Consider the following 21,219-nt stretch of genomic DNA (forward strand, 5'->3'; position numbering starts at 1 on the left):
GACCACGGCATGTCAGCCCAAGGCTGGGCACTAGACTCAACCAGCCAGAGGCCCTGACCTCAAGGAGCTTACAAAAGCACCCAGCACACAAGAGCCACAGATGGCAGAGGTCAAATGGTAATGACCCCAGCTCTCCATGGGACCTTTTCCAGCCTTCAAGCGTAGGTTCAGTTGCCATCCCCAATTTCACGGCTCTGGGAACCAAGGCTCAGAGAGCAGCTCAGGTGTTCAGGGTCACACAAGGGAAGCAGTAGAGCTGGGACATGAACTTGGCCCAGGCTCTGAACCTCCTGGCCCCAGGCCATGCGCCAAGCAGTGAGGTCCACAAGGCAGGCTTGTGGAGCGGAGAAGAAGAGAGGCAAGAGGGTCCAGAAGGCTGCCTGGAGGAGGGGGCAGGGGGCAAGTAGCCCAGAGCAGGGGGAGGATCACAACAGGGGCCTGCCCTGGACGGGCGCTGGGTGACTATGAAAGGGGCTCGCCTAGGGCCTGAGCCCAGCCCACACTCGGACAAGGCAGGCTCCTGGGCTTCATGTGCTCCTGCATGCATCGGCCATCAGTGAAGGCTGTTCAAGAACTGCATGTTCAAGAAGTGCCTGCCACTTTCACACACGCCAGCTCACCCAGTCTTCGCAATAAAAGCTGGGGACTGTGGCTCATTTTCCCCGAATGGAAAAGGGATGTGACATGACTCATTCCAGGTCACGTGGCAAGTTTACAGAAGAATCCAGGCCCCGAGGCCCCCGCTCTGTCTCTTGGCCATCTTTGAACCCTTGTGTGGGGGTGAGGGGCTCACCTACAAAGCCCTTGTTGGGACGGCTGGGCTGGTGCTTGGGGGCATCTTCCAGGAGCGGGTCCAGGTGCTTCGTGCCGGCGGGCACCGTGCTGGGCTCCCAGGGACCGGAGCAGAAGAAGTTGAGCGAGGGGTTCAGGTTGGCATGGATCTCAAGGACAGCTGCAGGGGAAACAAGACAGATCTACAGGCAGGCCAGGGCACTCCTTCCTCCCCCGGCCCTGTATTCCGGGGACCTCTACTCGTGTCGGGGCTGAGCATGGTGTCAGGGGATGCTGGCTGGGTGTGGCAGAGAGGTGGGTGAAGCGCTTGGGACTTGTTATAAGGAGGATGCTGAGAGAAGCAAGGGCTCCCGCGAGCTGCTGGCTGATCATGTGGCAGGCTCTTTACATGTAGGCTCCTGCTCACACAACTCAGGAAACAGGTACCAGTAACAGCCCATCTTACAGATGGGAACACTGAGGCCCCAAGCACAGCAGGGAGTCACAGCTAGAATGTGCCAGATCTGGGGCTCAAAGCCAGCTCTACCTCACCTCAAGGTTTACACTTCTATCCACTGAATGATGCTAGTCTATGGGGGACTGGTTAGGAGGGAGGAGTCGGGGGGCGATCAGAGGCTGGCAGCCCTCCAGCCTCTTCAGAGGGTGGTGGCCTTCTCTCAGGCTCCCCTGTGCACTACAGATGTCCAGACACTCAGCGACCGGAGCACAGGCCGATCCTGGCCCACTCAGCCATACTTTCTCTTAACTTCTTCCAACCCTCTCACTCTCTCTCTGCTGCCTCCTTCCTCTCCTCGTTTCAGCATCTCCGTAACCTCTTCTGCCCATCAGCCCACAACATTAGCCCATTAGTTACAACAGCGTGGGGAGAGAGAATAGGCACACTGGGGTCAAGCCCAAGGTCAAATCTCGGTTCTGTCACCCACTTAACAGCTGTGTGGCTCTGGGTGAGTGCTTCGCGCCACTCTGAACCTCGGTCTCGTTCTCTGTAAAGCCAAGATGACACTCTCTGCTTTCACCAGGCTTTGTGAAGATTAGAGCTGCTTCTGTGAAGCACCGAGCTCAGCACATGGTCAGTGCCAGTGCGGAGGCCAATAAACATAAGCTCTGAGGCACAGCAAGGAGAGGCTTCTTGCTCCCATTTTACAGGGCAGGTAGATGAGGCCATGTATGGGTGTGAGAGCTGGACTATAAAGAAAGCTGAGCACCAAAGAACTGATGTTTTTGAACTGTGGTGTTAGAGAAGATTCTTGAGAGTCCCTTGGACTGCAAGGAGATCCAACCAGTCCATCCTAAAGGAAATCAATACTGAATAGTCATTGGAAGGACTGAAGCTGAAGCTGAAGCTCCAATACTTTGGCTACCTGATGCGAAGAACTGACTCACTGGAAAAGACCCTGATGCTGAGAAAGATGGAAGGCGGGAGGAGAAGGGGATGACAGAGGATGAGATGGTTGGATGGCATCACTGACTCGATGGACATGAGTTTGAGTAAGCTCTGGGACTTGGTGATGGACAGGGAGGCCTGGCATGCTGCAGTCCATGGGGTCACAAAGAGTCAGACAAGACTGACTGAGTGACTGAACTGATTGAGATGAAGCCAAGTGAGTCACAAGAATGGTTACCATCGTGTCTGAGGGCTCACCTAGCATCAGCTGCTTTGTTAATGCTTCACTCTATTAAGCACCTCCCTGAAAACGGTGCTGTGGTGAGGAGACTGCGGCAGAGGACTGCCATCTCCCTGGGTTTCCCGGCTCCCGGGTGTTGTGGGGGAAAAGCCCACACCGTCTGACTCTAGGGCTCATGCCCTTAACCTCTGAGCCACACAGCCTCCCCCAGGGGCTGGAGGTGGGTTGTGACAGTCCCGTGGGACTCCCTGCCTGTCCCTTGCCACTTTAGGGCTCACCTGGGGCCATCTCGCTGCCGAAGACGAGGGCCCGGGCCTGGGAGGAGGTCAGGCAGTGGAGCAATGCGTCCCGCCGGAGGTTGGTGTTGATGAGCGCTGCCTCCACGCCCAGCTTGGCCATGCCCAGCCACAGACCCACAAACTCATTGCGGTTCTCCATGAAGAGGGCGACCACATCGCCCGAGGCCAGGCCCTGCGCCTGCAGGAAGTTGGCCATGCTGTTTGAGTAGTTGTCCAGCTGCCGGAAGGTCCAGTGCGTGTCTGTGCCCTCGAAGATCAGGGCTGTCTTGTCCGGGTGGCGCTGGACTGTGGCGGCGAACAGGATGGGCACTGTGCGTCGCTCCCGTAGGTACCGTCGGACCTTGGCCTTCACCCTCAGGAGCACGGTGCCGCCGCTGGGGGAGGGGAGGAGGAGCAAGGGAGCCGTGACTGCCGGACTTAGGAGTAGGGGGTCCCAAGACCCTGGTTTGATCGCTTGCGACACCCCTTTCCCAGCACCCGTGTGCGGGGCAGCGTTACCTGAAGTGGCTCACTGATGATGCATGATAACACCGGGCACCCAGGTGATGATTTCCTCCCCACCCGGTACAGAGGAAGACACCAGTGCCCAGCACCTGCCCTGGGCTTCAAGGTGGGATGACGTGGCAGTGCTGACATTTGAACTTTAGTCCCCTCTGACTCCAGAGTTCAACCCCTATTGCCCTCTAAGCTCTGCTCGGAGTCTGCGGCTCTGTCATGGCCTTCCACGACTCCAGGGACCAAGCCAAAGTCCAAACTCCTCGTCTTGGACCTGGCACACCCCCGGATCATCCCTCTCCCCTCACCACTCTGGTAAAAAAGGACAAGCTTGCAATTTGTCCGGTCTCCCTCCCTGTGGGCCCGGCAAGGGTGGGGCTCTGTCCTGCCTCACCATCTTGCTCCTGGGCCCCGGTCGGTGCCAGGCAGGGCATTGATGTTCAACAAATGTTTGTGCAACAAGCTTTTGGCAACATCCCCCTACCTTGCCCTGCCACCTCGGACCCCTGAACTCTCCTGGCTCCCCAGCCTCTCCGCCTTTGCTGCTGCCATGCCCTCCGACTGGCATCCCCTGCTTCCACCTCCTGGATGTGACTCTCAAGCATACCTGCTTCTCCTCTCGGAGGCCTCCTCTGATTTCCCAGGGCCCAGGCCTGAAGCCGTCTCTCTGCTTCACGCCCCCACACCTCTGGGCTGCTACCATCCTTCCTGCGGTGGCCACTCAACACGTCCTTTTGCAATCAGCTCAGATTGACAAACACCGAGCTGCCTGTTCTGGGTGCGGGTCACACTGCTGGGACACTACCATGAGCAAGACAAGACTGCCAGGGGCTCTGCTCACAGGGTCCTGCTAGCCTTCGGGTTTTCTGTGTTCCCTGCCAGTCTTCCTGACCAGTCTGAGCCTGTCCCAGGTCCAGGACTGCCCTGTCCACTCAACCCCACACCCAGAGTCAGCCCAAGGTCTGGCGCAGAGCAGGTGGCAGGCAGGGTTTCTGGTACAGAATATCCTCCTTGTGGACCACACCTGCCCTTCTTTGTGGAGCAGGTTCTTTGTGGGCATGATTCAGGGTCTGCTCCAGAACCCGTGCCAGCTGGAGGACAGGGACTTCCCCATAGGATTCCTCTTCACCCTCTCACAAGCTACAGCATCTTCTCGGGACCCCTTACCAAGGTCTCCTCAACATGCCTGGTGTTCAGTGTATGGACCAGGACCTCAAGTCTGCTCCAGGCCAAGGGGCACCAGGTTAGGGATATTCCCTGGGAAGAGACTTTGACCGTAGCAATGGAGATACCACGTACTATTGCGAGGGGAAGGATGCGGAGCGAAGACTGCTCCTTTGGGGCCCAGGTGCTCTGTGCTGGTAAAGGCCATGTGGTCTGGTTTGGGGAAATTAAACCCAGAAGAGTGTAGGAGACCCAGGAAGGGCTGTTCCAAGTACTCACAAGATATCACGCCTGACAGTCTTGATAAAGATTCGGATGAAGCGCCAGCCGCCAGACCCCAGGTAGAGGAAGAACAGGGAGAGCCCCACTTGGGTCCAGGGCAGTTTCAGCACCAGCCAGGAGAACAGCAGCACCCCCAACAGAGACGCCCCAAGCAGCATCGTGGCCTGTGGGCACAAGGCGGTCAGTGGACCCAAGTGGCTGGGTCCCCTACCTCCTGGCCCGGGCAGCCAGGCCACTGTTGTCTCAGATGGTCACGTGTAGTGAGGTCAGATGGAGTAGGGTAGCTGAGGACTGGGTCCCATCCCAGGACAGTCTGGAAGGGTCAGGCTAGAGGCCTGGACTTGAGGTGAGGAGCTGGGTTGCGGGTCAGAGGCTGGTTCTAGCCTCCCAGTCCCACCTCTGCCTAGGACTCTCTGAATGATCTTGGACAAGTCCCTTTCCCACTTTAGTCCTTAGTCTTCCCCTCTGTGCAATGGGTGTAATGACCATTGGTCTCAGAGGACAGTCTACTAGCCTGACATCTAGGATCCCAACCAAAATGGCTTGGTATTGACTTAAGTACCTCTGGCTTGACTTCCCACTCGAAGACCTAGAGAGTTTCTGTGGATGATAAGGCCAAGCCACAACACCCAGAGAGGCAGCTTCTTGGGAAGGGGCCTTCCTCAGTCCCTGCCCTTAGGCCTGGGAGCACTATGCCTCTGCTGGCCCACAGGGGGCGATGGAGAAAACAGGTAAGAGCCTGGAGGTGCCAGAGAGGGGATCGCCCAGAGGAGAAAGGTATTGAGAGAAAGGAGGCCTTGAAGGCACCCCCACAAACATACTCAGCAAGCCACTCTGATGACTCTTCGGGACCTGGGGCTTAAGGGAAGAGGAACAGCTGGCAGGGCTGAGATTAGGGCTCTCGGACTCTATTCCTAGCACTTTTCAGACCTGCTCAAGGGACAGCAGACTGGGCTGTTTGCCTACAAGCTCACCTAATCCTGGTGAGGGGCTGAAGGTCACGGCAATGAGGTAGCCTGAGATTCTCCAAGCCAGGATGAAGACATGGTCTGGACCCTTAGACCATCTCCCCTCTCCTCCACACGAAAAGCAAAAACCAGGAGGAGGACTGCACCTGCGCCTCCAACTCCAATGCCAAAGGTTTCCAAGGTCCCCAGAACTGTGGTCTCCCAGAGTCCGTCAGGGCAGAAGGCAAGAACCCGTCCCGAAAGGCTGAGGGTTGTGGACGAGGAAGGAATGGGATGCCCAGATCGCCCGGGGCCGCGATCCCGGGTCACTACGGATCGCACCGGCCCCTAAAAAGCCGGGGTAACAGAGCGCCCGGCAAGGAGACAGAGCAGTAGGGCGCGCCCCGTTTCCCCTTCCCCCCCGTCCCCAGCCCAAGCCGGTACTGCCACCCCCCTCCCCCGGACTCGACCGGGCGCATTCTCTCGCCCGGAGACCCATTGTTCTGGCCCGTGCTTACCTGGCGTCAGCCCCCGCCGCGGGGCACCCTGTCCAGATGCGGCCCGCCGGCTGTAGCAGAGTAGGGAACGCGGCGCGCATCAGCCGCCCCTGGGTGCGCGGAGCAGGTTCTCAGCAGCGCTTTGCCGGCTTTGCGCCTCGGCTGGCCCGGGCCATTCGGCCGGCTCCGCCCGCCGCCCGGCCCCGCCCGCCCGCGGCGCTCCTCCCCCGCCCGCCTCCCGCCATCCAAACCGGCTGTGCCGGCCGGCAACACCTCCTCCGGCGCCTTGCCCACGAGCGAGCGAGCCGCAGAACCGGCCGGTGCCGCGCAGCCTCTGAGAGCCCGGCTCCGCCGGATTCAGCCCGCCCCCTACGCGCGCGACGGCCTCGGGCAGGGTGCCGCGCCGCACGCTGGGGATTGTAGTTCGCGCGCCGCGCGCCCCCGCCAGGCCGGGAGGAGACAGAAGGGCTCTTCTGGACCCCAACTCCCCCCAACTCGTGGGCGCCCGGACGAGCGGGGGGAAACACCCCCCACCCCCCCCCCCCCGCGCAACGCACCACTGGCGGAGATTCCGGGAATCCGCACCCAGACACTGACAAAGAGTTCGGCAAAGGCCCGGCGCCACACCTCGCAGGGCGCTAAAAGGGCGGGTTTTCAGGCAGAGGTATGCCGGCGCGGGGGAGGGCGAGCAACCGGCTCTGTGGCGCAATGGATAGCGCATTGGACTTCTAGCTGGCCTGGGTGTGGTTATTCAAAGGTTGTGGGTTCGAGTCCCACCAGAGTCGAATTTTGACGGCTCTTTCCTCACTTCCATTAGGATATTTTGTGGCCTCCAGTGCCATAAGAAGGAAGGACTGATGCTGAAGCTGAAAAACTCCAATACTTTGGCCATCTGATGCGAAGAAATGACTCATTTGAAAAGACCCTGATCCTGGGAAAGATTGAAGGCGGGAGGAGAAGGGGATGACAGAGGATGAGATTGTTGGATGGCATCACCAACTCGATGGACATGAGTTTCAGTAAACTCCGAGAGGTAGTGATGGCCAGGGAGGCCTGGCGTGCTGCCGTCCATGGGGTCGCAAAGAGTCGGACACGACTGAGCGATTGAAGTGGACTAAACTGAGTGCCATAAGGTTCAGAAAACCCCCCACGCTTCTGCAGACCTCAGGCTAGCGCCAGTGCTTCTGGGACGGTAATAAACTTGGCGCCCGGAGTGCTGTGTAGGAACCCTTTGCTGTCCTTGCTACCTGAAGCACTCAATATGCCAGCAAATTTGGAAAACTCAGCAGTGCCCGCAGAACTGGAGTTTTCATTCCAATCCCAAAGAAAGGTAATGCCAAAGAATGCTCAACTACTGCACAATTGCACCCATCTCACACGCTAGTAAAGTAATGCTCAAAATTCTCCAAGCCAGACTTCAGCAATGTGTACCGTGAACTTCCAGATGTTCAAGCTGGTTTTAGAAAAGGCAGAGGAACCAGAGATCAAATTGCCAACATCCGCTAGATCATGGAAAAAGGAAGAGAGTTCCAGAAAAACATCTATTTCTGCTTTATTGACTATGCCAAAGCCTTTGACTGTGTGGATCACAATAAACTGTGGAACATTCTGAAAGAGATGGGAATACAAGAGCACCTGACCTGCCTCTTGAGAAACTTGTATGCAGGTCAGGAAGCAACAGTTAGAACTGGATATGGAACAACAGACTGGTTCCAAATAGGAAAAGGAGTATGTCAAGGCTGTATATTGTCACCCTGCTTATTTAACTTCTATGCAGAGTATATCATGAGAAATGCTGGGCTGGAAGAAGCACAAGCTGGAATCAAGATTGCTGGGAGAAATATCAATAACCTCAGATATGCAGATGACACCACCCTTATGGCAGAAAGTGAAGAGGAACTCAAAAGCCTCTTGATGAAAATGAAAGAGGAAAGTGAAAAAGTTGGCTTAAAGCTCAACATTCAGAAAACTAAGATCATGGCATCTGGTCCCATCATTTCATGGGAAATAGATGGGGAAACAGTGTCAGACTTTACTTTTTTGGGTTCCAAAATCACTGCAGATGGTGACTGCAGCCATGAAATTAAAAGACGCTTACTCTTTGGAAGAAAAGTTATGACCAACCTAGATAGCATATTCAAAAGCAGAGACATTACTTTGCCAACAAAGGTCCGCCTAGTCAAGGCTATGGTTTTTCCAGTGGTCACGTATGGATGTGAGAGTTGGACTGTGAAGAAAGCTGAGCGCCAAAGAATTGATTCTTTTGAACTGTGGTGTTGGAGAAGACTCTTGAGAGTCCCTTGGACTGCAAGGAGATCCAACCAGTCCATTCTGAAGGAGATCAGCCCTGGGATTTCTTTGGAAGGAATGATGCTAAAGCTGAAACTCCAGTACTTTGGCCACCTCATGTGAAGAGTTGACTCATTGGAAAAGACTCTGATGCTGGGAGGGATTGTGGGCAGGAGGAGAAGGGGACGACAGAGGATGAGATGGCTGGATGCCATCACTGACTCGATGGACGTGAGTCTGCGTGGACTCCGGGAGTTGGTGATGGACAGGGAGGCCTGGTGTGCTGAGATTCATGGGGTCACAAAGAGTTGGACACGACTGAGTGACTGAACTGACTGAACTAACTACCTTGAAAGCAACCTGGCATACTTGGTAGTAAGTACAAAGGGCACGGACCTGGAGACCTCTATAAATCTTTGGCCCCTGAAGAGTATGACCACATTTGTCGTGGCACCTGCCCAGCCCTGGGCCCCCTGCCAACTTCCCTGCCCTGTGTCACTCTGGACCTCTCAAAACTGGGCTCCTTGATAATGAAACATGTTGGGCATCCACAATTGCCACTTGTCGTTAAATAGATCCCTTAATCCAGAGCGAGGTTCCAGAGGAAGGGGACACATGTATACCTATGGCTGATTCATGGTGATGTTTGTCAGAAATCAACACAATACTGTAAAGCAATTATCCTTCAATTAAAAATAACTAAAGTTTTTTTTTTTTAACTTAAAAAAGATAGATCCCTCCTTAATCCCTTAATTCAGTCCAAGTCCTTAAAAGTGAGGAGGGACAATTTTCAGAGCCTGTTTATAGAAACTAGAAATGAAATTTGGAAATGCAGTACTTGGATGCAATCTCAAAAATAACAGAATGATCTCTGTTCGTTTCTAAGGCAAACCATTCAATATCACAGTAATCCAAGTCTATGCCCCAATCAGTAAAGCTGAAGAAGCTGAAGTTGAACGGTTCTATGAAGACCTACAAGACCTTTTAGAACTAACACCCAAAAAAGATGTCCTTTTCATTATAGGGGACTGGAATGCAAAAGTAGGAAGTCAAGAAACACTTGGAGTAACAGGCAAATTTGGCCTTGGAATATGGAATGAAGCAGGGCAAAGACTAATAGAGTTTTGCCAAGAAAATGCACTGGTCATAACAAACACCCTCTTCCAACAACCCAAGAGAAGACTCTACACATGGACATCACCAGATGGTCAACACCGACATCAGATTGATTATATTCTTTGCAGCCAAAGATGGAGAAGCTCTTATACAGTTAGCAAAAATAAGACCAGGAGCTGACTGTGGCTCAGATCATGAACTCCTTATTGCCAAATTCAGGCTTAAATTGAAGAAAGTAGGGAAAACCACTAGACCATTCAGGAATGACCTAAATCAAATCCCTTATGATTATACAGTGGAAGTGAGAAATAGATTTAAGGGCCTAGATCTGATAGATAGAGTGCCTGATGAACTATGGACAGAGGTTGGTGACATTGTACAGGAGAGGGATCAAGACCATTCCCATGGAAAAGAAATGCAAAAATACAAAATGGCTGTCTGGGGAGGCCTGACAAATAGCTGTGAAAATAAAAGTCAAAAGCAAAGGAGAAAAGGAAAGATAAAAGCATCTGAATGCAGAGTTCCAAAGAATAGCAAGGAGAGATAAGACAGCCTTCTTTAGCGATCAATGCAAAGAAATAGAGGAAAACAACAGAATGGGAAAGACTAGAGATCTCTTCAAGAAAATTAGAGATACCAAGGGAACATTTCATGCAAAGTTGGGCTCGATAAAGGACAGAAATGGTATGGACCTAACAGAAGCAGAAGATATTAAGAAGAGGTGGCAAGAATACACAGAAGAACTGTACAAAAAAGATCTTCACGACCCAGGTAATCACGATGGTGTGATCACTGACCTAGAGCCAGACATCCTGGAATGTGAAGTCAAGTGGGCCTTAGAAAGCATCACTACGAACAAAGCTAGTGGAGGTGATGGAATTCCAGTTGAGCTATTCCAAATCCTGAAAGATGATGCTGTGAAAGTGCTGCACTCAATATACCAGCAAATTTGGAAAACTCAGCAGTGGCTACAGGACTGGAAAAGGTGAGTTTTCATTCCAATCCCAAAGAAAGGTAATGCCAAAGAATGCTCAAACTACTGCACAATTGCACTCATCTCACACGCTAGTAAAGTAATGCTCAAAATTCTACAAGCCAGGCTTCAGCAATATGTGAACTGTGAACTTCCTGATGTTCAAGCTGGTTTTAGAAAAGCCAGAGGAACCAGAGATCAAATTGCCAACATCCGCTGGATCATGGAAAAAGCAAGTGAGTTCCAGAAAAACATCTATTTCTGCTTTATTGACTATACCAAAGCCTTTGACTGTGTGGATCACAATAAACTGTGGAAAATTCTGAAAGAGATGGGAATACCAGACCACCTGATCTGCCTCTTGAAAAATTTGTATGCAGGTCAGGAAGCAACAATTAGAACTGGACATGGAACAACAGACTGGTTCCAAATAGGAAAAGGAGTATGTCAAGGCTGTATATTGTCACCCTGCTTATTTAACTTCTATGCAGAGTACATCATGAGAAACGCTGGACTGGAAGAAACACAAGCTGGAATCAAGATTGCTGGGAAAAATATCAATAACCTCAGATATGCAGATGACACCACCCTTATGGCAGAAAGTGAAGAGGAACTCAAAAGCCTCTTGATGAAAATGAAAGAGGAAAGTGAAGAAGTTGTCTTAAAGCTCAACATTCAGAAAAAGAAGATCATGGCATCTGGTCCCATCACTTCATGGGAAATAGATGCGGAAATAGTGGAAACAGTGTCACACTTTATTTTTTGGGGCTCCAAAATCACTGCAGATGGTGACTGCAGCCATGAAATTAAAAGACACTTACTCCTTGGAAGAAAAGTTATGACCAACCTACATAGCATATTAAAAAGCAGAGACATTACTTTGCCAACAAAGGTCCGCCTAGTCAAGGCTATGGTTTTTCCTGTGGTCATGTATGGATGTGAGAGTTGGACTGTGAAGAAGGCTAAGTGCCGAAGAATTGATGCTTTTGAACTGTGGTGTTGGAGAAGACTCTTGAAAGTCCCTTGGACTGCAAGGAGATCCAACCAGTCCATTCTGAAGGAGATCAGCCCTGGGATTTCTTTGGGAGGAATGATGCTAAAGCTGAAACTCCAGTACTTTGGCCACCTCATGCGAAGAGTTGACTCACTGGAAAAGACTCTGATGCTGGGAGGGATTGTGGGCAGGAGGAGAAGGGGACGACAGAGGATGAGATGCTGGATGGCATCACTGACGCGATGGACGTGAGTCTGCGTGGACTCCGGGAGTTGGTGATGGACAGGGAGGCCTGGTGTGCTGCGATTTATGGGGTCGCAAAGAGTTGGACACGACTGAGTGACTGAACTGAACTGAACTTCCTGGTAGGTTAGTGGCTAAGACTCCAAGCGCCTGATGTAGAGGGCCTGAGTTGGATTACTTGTCAGGGAACTAAAACCTGCATGCTAAAAGATCTTGCATGTTGCAAGGAATATCCTGCATGCTGTAACTGAGACCCAGCATAGCCAAGGTTTTTTTTTTTTTTAATGAAATTTTGGTCTGATAAGTACTTGGATCTATTTCTTTCAGAGTATAGGGTGCATCCTTTTGGGGGACCAAGGTATATAAAAGCACCACTTCCCCCTTGCGTATGACATTCGGGAGGCAGTGTGGTGCAGTGGTTATGGCCCTAGGCTTTGGCATCCAGCAGACCCGGGTCAGCTTCTCAGTTGAACGTTCAAAGTTTCCTTTTCTTATATGTAAAAATCAAGACATGCTAATAGTGTTCACTGCAGAGGGTTGGTTTGGAGCGTCACGGGGGGCATCTGAATTAGCAGTTGACATTTTTATTATTGTAACTTACAGGCTTGTTGACCACAAAGCACATACAAAACCTATACCTGAAGATTACCTCTAATTGTATCCACAGGTCTTAGCGAATAACAGAAGCTCAAATAAATGCTTCTTGAATGAATGACACAGAGAGTGAATTGGAGGCCCTGGCCCAGGGGCACTAGTGGTAAAGAACCAGCCTCCCAGCGCAGGTAGGCATGAGACAAGGCTGTCCCTCACCATGTGCTCACTGCACTTCAGTCAACACCCACCACACACACGTTACTGTGATGTAGCTTCTTTGCTTTCTGGTCAGACACACCTGAGTTGCCCTCCGGACCAGCTATTCCGCACGTGGTGAGGGACAACCTATTCAGAGAAGAAATAATCTCCGCGTACCCACCTCGGTGTGTCCAGCTAGGCTATAAGCCACTTTAGGGCAGACTGTCTTGTTCCTCTAGGTCCCCTGGCATCACCCCCCTCAGGCCAGGTACGGCTCTGGCTTCACCAATGTGTCCAGGGTGGAGGAGAGCAGGGGTGTTGGTCACCACCACCACCTCTTCCTCCAAATTCTCACTCGCCCACTTTGCATAGGACCTCAGGGGTTCATGTGGCAGTGATCATGTTTACACTTGTGGATCTGGGTGTGGATAAGGTTGTGGATAAGTCGTCTCTCCCCCTGGAGCCTCCCGTGTGTCCTTGTCAGTAGGATGGCACTAGAGTCCTCACGGTCTCTACCTATTTCCTGCCTCGGGCTGAGTGTGGATCCTGTGAGATGATGCATGCCAAACTCTCAGAACAGGCCTGGCATGTCCAAGGCCCTCAGCTGCCACCGCTGCTCAATTCCATGAGGCTGGAGTGTGGCTGTCTCAGTGACTAGGGAGCCCTGGTGTTAGGGGAGTGTAATTTCCTCGGTTCTGTCTTGTCACAACAAAAATTTGAAGCGACAGACGTTAAAGCCCTCGGCGCGTCACAGCTCTCGGACAGTGTTACAGCGCAGTTTTATTTAGAAAATGAAAATATATCCTTGAGGCATGAGGGCATGCTGACCCAAAAGACCCAAAGAGAAGAGAGAGAGAGCGTGTGCTGGAGAGAGACCCTCGGCCCTTTGGCTCCTCTTTTTATATGTTTTTTCCTCTCCCTGGTCCTGCCCTATGTAAATTGGCGAGCCAGAAGTGCTGTTTATTCTACTTGAGGTCCTCACCCTGGTCCTCAAACCTTCCTTAGTTCAATTTTCGCGGGCTCTTCCCTTTCTTGTCTTTTAGCCACCGCCATTCTGGACTCCTTTTTCCTAGTCTATCTACCTAATGCTGGCATTTGGCAAACACTTAGAAGGCCTTGATGACATGATTGAAGACTAGTGGGATTGTACACCAGGCTACATGAGGAGAAGAGGGCCACGTAGTGGGAGAAGTAACTGGAAAAACCCTGGTGTGCTAGGCTGAGGTGGTTACACTGGGGGCAGTGAAGAGCCACTCATGGTTTTTATTTTTTTAATATTTATTTATCTATTTAGACTGTGCCAGGACTTAGTGGCGACACACAGGATCTTTAGTTGTGGCACGTGGGATCTCGTTCCCTGACTGGGAATCGAATCCAGGTCCCCTGCATTTGGAGCACAGAGTCTTAACCAATGGACCACCAGGGAAGTTCTGGGGGGTTCTTAAGAAGGGCAAGCTGGATGCTGCGGTTTGAAAGACCTGCTGAACTGAGGCTGATCTCACAGCGGGCTCCTTTTCACTGACATGGCCCCCCATCTGCCCTGCGCTGGGGAACTAACATCAGCACTTAAATCTCCAGACTTAACAGAGATGGACGTCAGAACTCATGTGAAGGAATTAAACCTCCCATGGGGGCTGGAGTCCGAGGTCAGGAGCGGTGCCGAGACGAGCAACCCCATGTCGAAGGAGCAGCGGGTGCACGGGCGCAGGAGGGCCAAGAGGAGCTACTCCATGTTGAAGGTCAGGAGGGGTGGCCGTGAGGAGATACCCCTCATCCAAGGTAAGGAGCAGCGGCTGCACATTGCTGGAGCAGCCGTGAAGAGATACCCCATGTCCAAGGTAAGAGAAACCCAAGTAAGATGGTAGGTGTTGCGAGAGGGCATCAGAGGGCAGACACACTGAAACCATAATCACAGAAAACTAGTTAATCTGATCACATGGACCACAGTCTTGTCTAACTCAATGAAACTAAGCCATGCCCTGTGGGGCCACCCAAGACGGGCGGGTCATGGTGGAGAGGTCTGACAGAATGTCGTCCACTGGAGAAGGGAATGGCAAACCACTTCAGTATTCTTGCCTTGAGAACCCCATGAAGAGTATGAAAAGGCAAAATGATAGGACACTGGGAGAGGAACTCCTCGGGTCAGTAGGTGCCCAATATACTACAGATCAGTGGAGAAATAACTCCAGAAAGAATGAAGGGATGGAGCCAAAGCAAAAACAATACTGGCTTGTGGATGTGACTGGTGATAGAAGCAAGGTCCGATGCTGTGAAGAGCAATATTGCATAGGAACCTGGAATGTCAGGTCCGTGAATCAAGGCAAATTGGAAGTGGTCAAACAGGAGATGGCAAGAGTGAATGTCGACATTCTAGGAATCAGCAAACTAAAATGGACTGGAATGGGTGAATTTAACTCACATGATCATTATATTTACGACTGTGGGCAGGAATCCCTTAGAAGAAATGGAGTAGCCATCATGGTCAACAGAAGAGTCTGAAATGCAGTTCAGTTCAGTTCAGTCACTCAGTCGTGTCCGACTCTTTGTGACCCCATGAATCGCAGCACGCCAGGCCTCCCTGTCCATCACCAACTCCTGGAGTTCACTCAAACTCATGTCCAACGAGTCGGTGATGCCATCCAGCCATCTCACCCTCTGTCGTCCCCTTCTCCTCCTGCCCCCAATCCCTCCCAGCATCAGAGTCTTTTCCAATGAGTCAACTCTTCACATGAGGTGGCCAAAGTACTGGAGTTTCAGCTTTAGCATCATTCCTTCCAAAGAACACCCAGGGCTGATCTCCTTTAGAATGAACTGGTTGGATCTCCTTGCAGTCCAAGGGACTCTCAAGAGTCTTCTCCAACACCACAGTTCAAAAGCATCAATTCTTTGGCACTCAGCTTTCTTCACAGTCCAACTCTCACATCCATACATGACTACTGGAAAAACCATAGCCTTGACTAGACGGACCTTTGCTGGCAAAGTAATGTCTCTGCTTTTCAATATGCTATCTAGGTTGGTCATAACTTTTCTTCCAAGGAGTAAGCGTCTTTTAATTTCATGGCTGCAGTCACCATCTGCAGTGATTTTGGAGCCCCAAAATATAAAGTGTGACACTGTTTCCACTGTTTCTCCATCTATTTCCTATAAAGTAATGGGACCAGATGCCATGATCTTAGTTTTCTGAATGTTGAGCGTTAAGCCAACTTTTTCACTCTCCTCTTTCACTTGGATGCAATCTCAAAAACGACAGAATGATCTCTGTTTGTTTCCAAGGCAAACCATTCAATATCACGGTAATCCAAGCTTATGCCCCAACCAGTAATGCTGAAGAAGCTGAAGTTGAATGGTTCTATGAAGACCTACAGGACCTTTTAGAACTAACACCCCCAAAAGATGTCCTTTTCATTATAGGGGACTGGTAGGCAAAAGTAGGAAGTCAAAAAACACCTGGGGTAACAGGCAAATTTGGCCTTGGAATACGGAATGAAGCAGGGCAAAGGCTAATAGATTTTTACCAAGAAAACGCACTGGTCATAGCAAACACCCTCTTCCAACAACACAAGAGAAGACTCTACACATGGATATCACCAGATGGTCAACACCGAAATCAGATTGATTATATTCTTTGCAGCCAAAGATGGAGAAGCTCTATACAGTCAGCAAAACAAGACCGGAAGCTGATTGTGGCTCAAATCACGAACTCCTTATTGCCAAATTCAGACTTAAATTGTAGAAACAAATTTGGAAAACTCAGCAGTGGCCACAGGACTGGAAAAGGTCAGTTTTCATTCCAATCCCAAAGAAAGGCAATGCCAAAGAATGCTCAAACTACCGCACAATTGCACTCATCTCACACGCTAGTAAAGTAATGCTCAAAATTCTCCAAGCCACGCTTCAGCAATACGTGAACCGTCAACTTCCTGATGTTCAAGCTGGTTTTAGAAAAGGCAGAGGAACCAGAGATCAAATTGCCAACATCTGCTGGATCATGGAAAAAGCAAGTGAGTTCCAGAAAAACATCTATTTCTGCTTTATTGACTATGCCAAAGCCTTTGACTGTATGCATCACAATAAACTGTGGAAAATTCTGAAAGAGATGGGAATACCAGACCACCTGATTTGCCTCTTGAGAAATTTGTATGCAGGTCCAGAAGCAACAGTTAGAACTGGACATGGAACAACAGAATGGTTCCAAATAGGAAAAAGAGTATGTCAAGGCTGCATATTGTCACCCTGCTTATTTAACTTATATGCAGAGTATATCATGAGAAACGCTGAGCTGGAAGAAGCACAAGCTGGAATCAAGATAGCCGGGAGAAATATCAACAACCTCAGATATGCAGATGACACCACCCTTATGGCAGAAAGTGAAGAGGAACTCAAAAGCCTCTTGATGAAAATGAAAGTGGAGAGTGAAAAAGTTGTCTTAAAGCTCAACATTCAGAAAATGAAGATCATGGCATCTGGTCCCATCACTTCATGGGAAATAGATGGGGAAACAGTGGAAACAGTGTCAGACTTTATTTTTGGGGGCTCCAAAATCACTGCAGATGGTGACTGCAGCCATGAAATTAAACGACGCTTACTCCTTGGAAGAAAAGTTATGACCAACCTACATAGCATATTCAAAAGCAGAGACATTACTTTGCCAACAATAGTCCGTCTAGTCAAGGCTATGGTTTTTCCTGTGGTCATGTATGGATGTGAGAGTTGGACTGTGAAGAAGGCTGAGCGCCAAATAATTGATGCTTTTGAACTGTGGTATTGGAGAAGACCCTTCAGAGTCCCTTGGACTGCAAGGAGATCCAACCAGTCCATTCTGAAGGAGATCAGCCCTGGGTGTTCTTTGGAAGGAATGATGCTAAAGCTGAAACTCCAATACTTTGGCCACCTCATGGGAAGAGTTCACTCGTTGGAAAAGACTCTGATGCTCAAGTGATTGGGGGCAGGAGGAGAAGGGGACGACAGAGGATGAGGTGGCTGCATGGTATCACCGACTTGATGGACATGAGTTTCAGTGACCTCCGGGAGTTGGTGATGGCCATGGAGGCCTGGCGTGCTACGATTCATGGGGTCACAAAGAGTCGGATACGACTCAGCGATTGAACTGAACTGAACTGGGGACTGGAGTAGTTTGGCCTCTGCACAGCAGAGGTGCTTACCCCATAGATGTTCAGCTCTATTGGCATTAGGACCTTGTAGCTGTGTTAAGTCCTTCTACTCGGAGTGTGTGCAAAATACCTGTGGCTGGACTGTGGACACAGTGACTTTAGAGGAGGCATCGAAGAGCCTTCATGGGAAATAACAGCTTCCACATGGTAAATTCTTACTCTGTGCTAAAGCATTACCCTTGCACGATGGTCCTGTTGTGGGATAAGTCTGTATTCTCCCCATTTTACAGATGAGATAAACAGAGGCTCGAAGGGTGATGTGATTACTACAAGGGTGCAGGGCTGGTTGGTGACAGGGCCAGATCTGTCTTAAGAGCCTGTGCCCCCCAAACACAGATGGAGGGAAAGGGAGCTTCCCCCTTGGCTATTGGGAGAGGACGCAGGGCCTGCGCATCCCAGGACAGGCTCCATCACACCCCAGCTGTGTGACCCTAGTGCTCAGTTGCGTCCAGCTCTGTAGCCTGCCAGGCTCCTATGTCCATGGGATTTTCCAGGCAAGAATAGTGGAGTGGGTTGCCATTTCTTCCTCTAGGAGATCTTCCCAAGCCAGGGAGCAAACCTGGGTTTCTTAAGTCTCCTGCATTGGCAAGTGGATTCTTTACCACTGAGCCACCTGGGAAGCTTCAAATTTGAGAACAGTAAAACGTATATTTCTGCTTCATTTACTAACAAGGCTGTATATTGTCCTCCTGTTTATTTAACTTATATGCAGAGTACATCATTCAAAATGCTGGGCTGGATGAATCAGAAGCTGGAATCAAGATTGCTGGAAGAAATATAAACAACCTCAGATATGCAGATAACACCATCCTTATGGCAGAAAACGAAGAGGAACTAGAGCTTGTTGATGAGGGTCAAAGAGAAGAGCGAAAAAAGCTGGCTTAAAACTCAACATTCAAAAAACTAGGATCATGGCATCTGGTCCCATCACTTCTTAGCAAACAGTTGGGGGAAAAGTGGAAGCAATGAGATTTTATTTTCTGGGACTCACAAACCACTGTGGACAGTGACTAGAGCCATGAAATTAAAAGACACTTGCTCCTTGGAAGGAAAGGTTTGTCTATGACAAACCTAGACAGCATATTAAAAAGCAAAGATATCACTCTGCCAACAGAAGTCCTTATAGTCAAAACTATGGTTTTTCCAGTAGTCATGTATGGATGTGAGAGTTGGACCATAAAGAAGGCTGAGCGCCGAAGAGTGGATGCTTTTGAATTATGGTGCTGGCAAAGACTGTTGAGAGTCCCTTGGACAGAAAGGAGATCAAACCGGTCAATCCTAAGGGAAATCAACCCTGAATATTCATTGGAAGGACTGGTGCTAAAGCTGAAGCTCTAATACTTTGGCCACCTGATGCAAAGAGCCGACTCATTAGAAAAAGACCCTGATGCTGGGAAAGACTAATGGCAAAAGGAGAAGGGGGAAGTGGAGGATGAAACAGTTAGATAGCATCACTGACTCAATAGACATGAATTTGAGCAAACTCCTGGCCACAGTGAAGGACAGGGAAGCCTGGTGTTCTGCAGTCCATGGGGTCCCAAAGTGCTGGACACAACTTAGCAACTGAACAAGAGGTAAAATCCCATTGGCAAGTTATATCATTTCAAAAGCTTTACACACTCAAAATTTTGATAGTTACTGCCAAACTGCTGCTCAAAAAGATAACACTGATTATACTTCTAAGAAATTTCCATTATTTTACATTATAGGCAACTGAGAACATTTTTCACATTGGTTACTAATAAAAACATACAAATGAACCTCTTAGAAAATCTTCAAATCTCTCAGAAAAATAAAACACTCATAATCATGGAAAGTCTGTTGTGTGTGACCTTAGGGTACTCCCCAGACCTGAGACCCTCACTGCAAAATGCGGTTGTTGTGGGGACTGAATGAGATCTTGCCAGCGGGGTGCTCAGCACCATTACTCCAACCATGAAGCAGCAAGCCCCAACTGCCAGCCAGGCAGTGGTTCCCAACAGTGAAGAGAAAGGTCACTGCTCTCTGGGAGCACCCAGCTCTAACAAACGAGGTTATCCCCGGGTGTGGTGAGCACCATAAAGAAAATCCTTGATGAGAGGGCATGAGGACGAAGAGACGGTTTCAGACAAGGTGGTCTGGGAAGCCCCCTTGGAGGTGACGTTTGAGTACTGGTGTGAATGACAAGGAGCTGACCACATTACGACCTAGGACGTGGTGTTCTCAAAGGTAGGAAGACCACCACCGTGGTTTATTTGGACGAAGGAGGGAAGATTCCGGGTCTCCAGGGCTGCGGGAAGAGCTTAGGATGTTGCAGCTATTCCACTGTCATTTTCTTCCCACCGTGAGCTGGAGACCAGGCCCCCTCGCCAGCTCACCCTGGTGCCTGGGGGCCCAATCTCTTGAGGGTCGTGAAGGCCCGGGGTCACCAGGCACCAAGTGGCCGGAGCAGGTGAGCTCGCTAGCTGGGCAGAGACCATCTGAGGGTCTGCCCTTCCCCCACAACCATCAACTTTTCCAGACCTCAGGGTGGAGGTGCTCGGGGCCCGGGGAAGCAGCTGGCAGGTCTGGAAAGGTGGCCTGTACTGCGAAGATGGATGAGGTACAGGGAGCTCGCCCCGACCTGCTCCTCTGTGGATATTCAAAGCGCTCAGGACAAGGCTTCCCTCTTGAAAAGGCCATGGTTTCAATGTAGGCCTCCAGCCTCCCAAACCCTCCCTCCACCTCTGGGAGCGCTGGACTGGGTACATGATGGGTGTGAGGAAGGCTGAGGCACTGGGGTGGCTGTGCCAGCCAGGTCTCCGGACAGTCCCTGACTCCAGCCCTATCTCCACTCCTACTGCCTCGAAATACAGGTGATGGTACCACCTCTGTCCTTGCGTTGCTGGAGGTGTCGATGTGGTAACGCACTGAGGTACGGCCGTAAACCGCAGTCCTTATTATCCACAGGGAGGCTGCAGCACGGAACCAGCCAGGCTGTGTGGCCTGTGTTCTGCTTTCTCCGGACACCTCCTTGCTTACATCTGGGCCTTCCATCGCCCTACCCACACAATGAGGAGCTGGCCTCCAAAACTTCTAAAGACTCTGGGAGTCCTTCTGGCTGTAAATCCCAAGACAGGGCCGCCTACCCTTTTGACAATGCTCTTCACCCTGCCTGTCCACATTTCTTGGCTCTGACTTGAGGAAAATGCCTGGCTGCCTACTCCAAAGGGAGCCTGCAGTCTCACAGCTGCCTCCTCCCACTGCGAACACAGCAAGAACAGCTCCTGCTTGGGCCCCTTCTCTGGGCATCACCTCATGAACCCCCAGAGCAGCCCTGGGAGGTGAGGGCCACTTCAATCCCTTCTACTGATGATGCAACAGGTCCACAGAGCGGAAGGGATCGGCCCTAAGTCCCTCTGCTAGAAGGTGGAGGAGGAGTGGGGAATTTGAATCCCAGAGGAGCAGAGAAAAGCAGCAGAAGCTCTGGCTGGAGGGAGTGTCTGCCCTCAGTGCTCAAAGGTCCAAGCCTGCCAGGGTCATGGGCAGCACCAGGAAGAGATGGTAGAAGCAGACACGGGA

General features: G+C 50.8%; 1 protein-coding gene, 3 long non-coding RNA genes and 1 other non-coding gene across 8 annotated transcripts in view; 4 read left to right on the forward strand and 1 right to left on the reverse strand.

Moving 5' to 3' along the window:
• Positions 1-6,731, reverse strand: part of SLC27A4 (solute carrier family 27 member 4) — a 14,328-nt gene extending 7,597 nt beyond the window's left edge. The window contains exons 1-4 of one of the 4 annotated variants that reach the window (XM_086324828.1): positions 6,659-6,731; positions 4,655-4,821; positions 2,696-3,090; positions 794-952 (exon numbers count right to left, since the gene is read on the reverse strand). In XM_086324828.1, coding sequence (XP_086180954.1) covers positions 794-952; positions 2,696-3,090; positions 4,655-4,815 — 715 coding nt within the window. In that variant the 5' untranslated portion in view covers positions 4,816-4,821; positions 6,659-6,731. Of the gene's footprint in view, positions 1-793; positions 953-2,695; positions 3,091-4,654; positions 4,822-5,631; positions 6,050-6,122; positions 6,446-6,658 lie in introns of those variants that run through there. The other 3 variants (XM_086324826.1, XM_086324829.1, XM_086324827.1) reach the window with 3 other exon arrangements.
• LOC147362465 (uncharacterized) lies at positions 6,511-9,986 on the forward strand. Its single transcript, XR_015136270.1, has 2 exons — positions 6,511-6,765; positions 6,919-9,986. It is a non-coding gene; the product is annotated as an uncharacterized LOC147362465 (long non-coding RNA).
• On the forward strand, positions 6,796-6,886 carry TRNAR-UCU (transfer RNA arginine (anticodon UCU)). The gene is given in 2 exon segments: positions 6,796-6,832; positions 6,851-6,886. It is a non-coding gene; the product is annotated as a tRNA-Arg (tRNA).
• A 1,716-nt stretch (positions 9,987-11,702) lies between the features above and the next one.
• On the forward strand, positions 11,703-14,216 carry LOC147362467 (uncharacterized). The gene is made up of 3 exons (XR_015136269.1): positions 11,703-11,838; positions 12,384-12,498; positions 14,087-14,216. It is a non-coding gene; the product is annotated as an uncharacterized LOC147362467 (long non-coding RNA).
• A 2,290-nt stretch (positions 14,217-16,506) lies between these two features.
• Positions 16,507-19,495, forward strand: LOC147362468 (uncharacterized). Its single transcript, XR_015136287.1, has 2 exons — positions 16,507-17,826; positions 18,392-19,495. It is a non-coding gene; the product is annotated as an uncharacterized LOC147362468 (long non-coding RNA).
• Positions 19,496-21,219: the final 1,724 nt, after the last annotated feature.

Source organism: Bos grunniens, chromosome 11 (assembly GCF_055505025.1).
Source record: "Bos grunniens cultivar Pamir isolate PY7600 chromosome 11, Bosgru_T2T1.0, whole genome shotgun sequence".
In the NCBI taxonomy this organism is placed as follows: domain Eukaryota; kingdom Metazoa; phylum Chordata; class Mammalia; order Artiodactyla; family Bovidae; genus Bos; species Bos grunniens.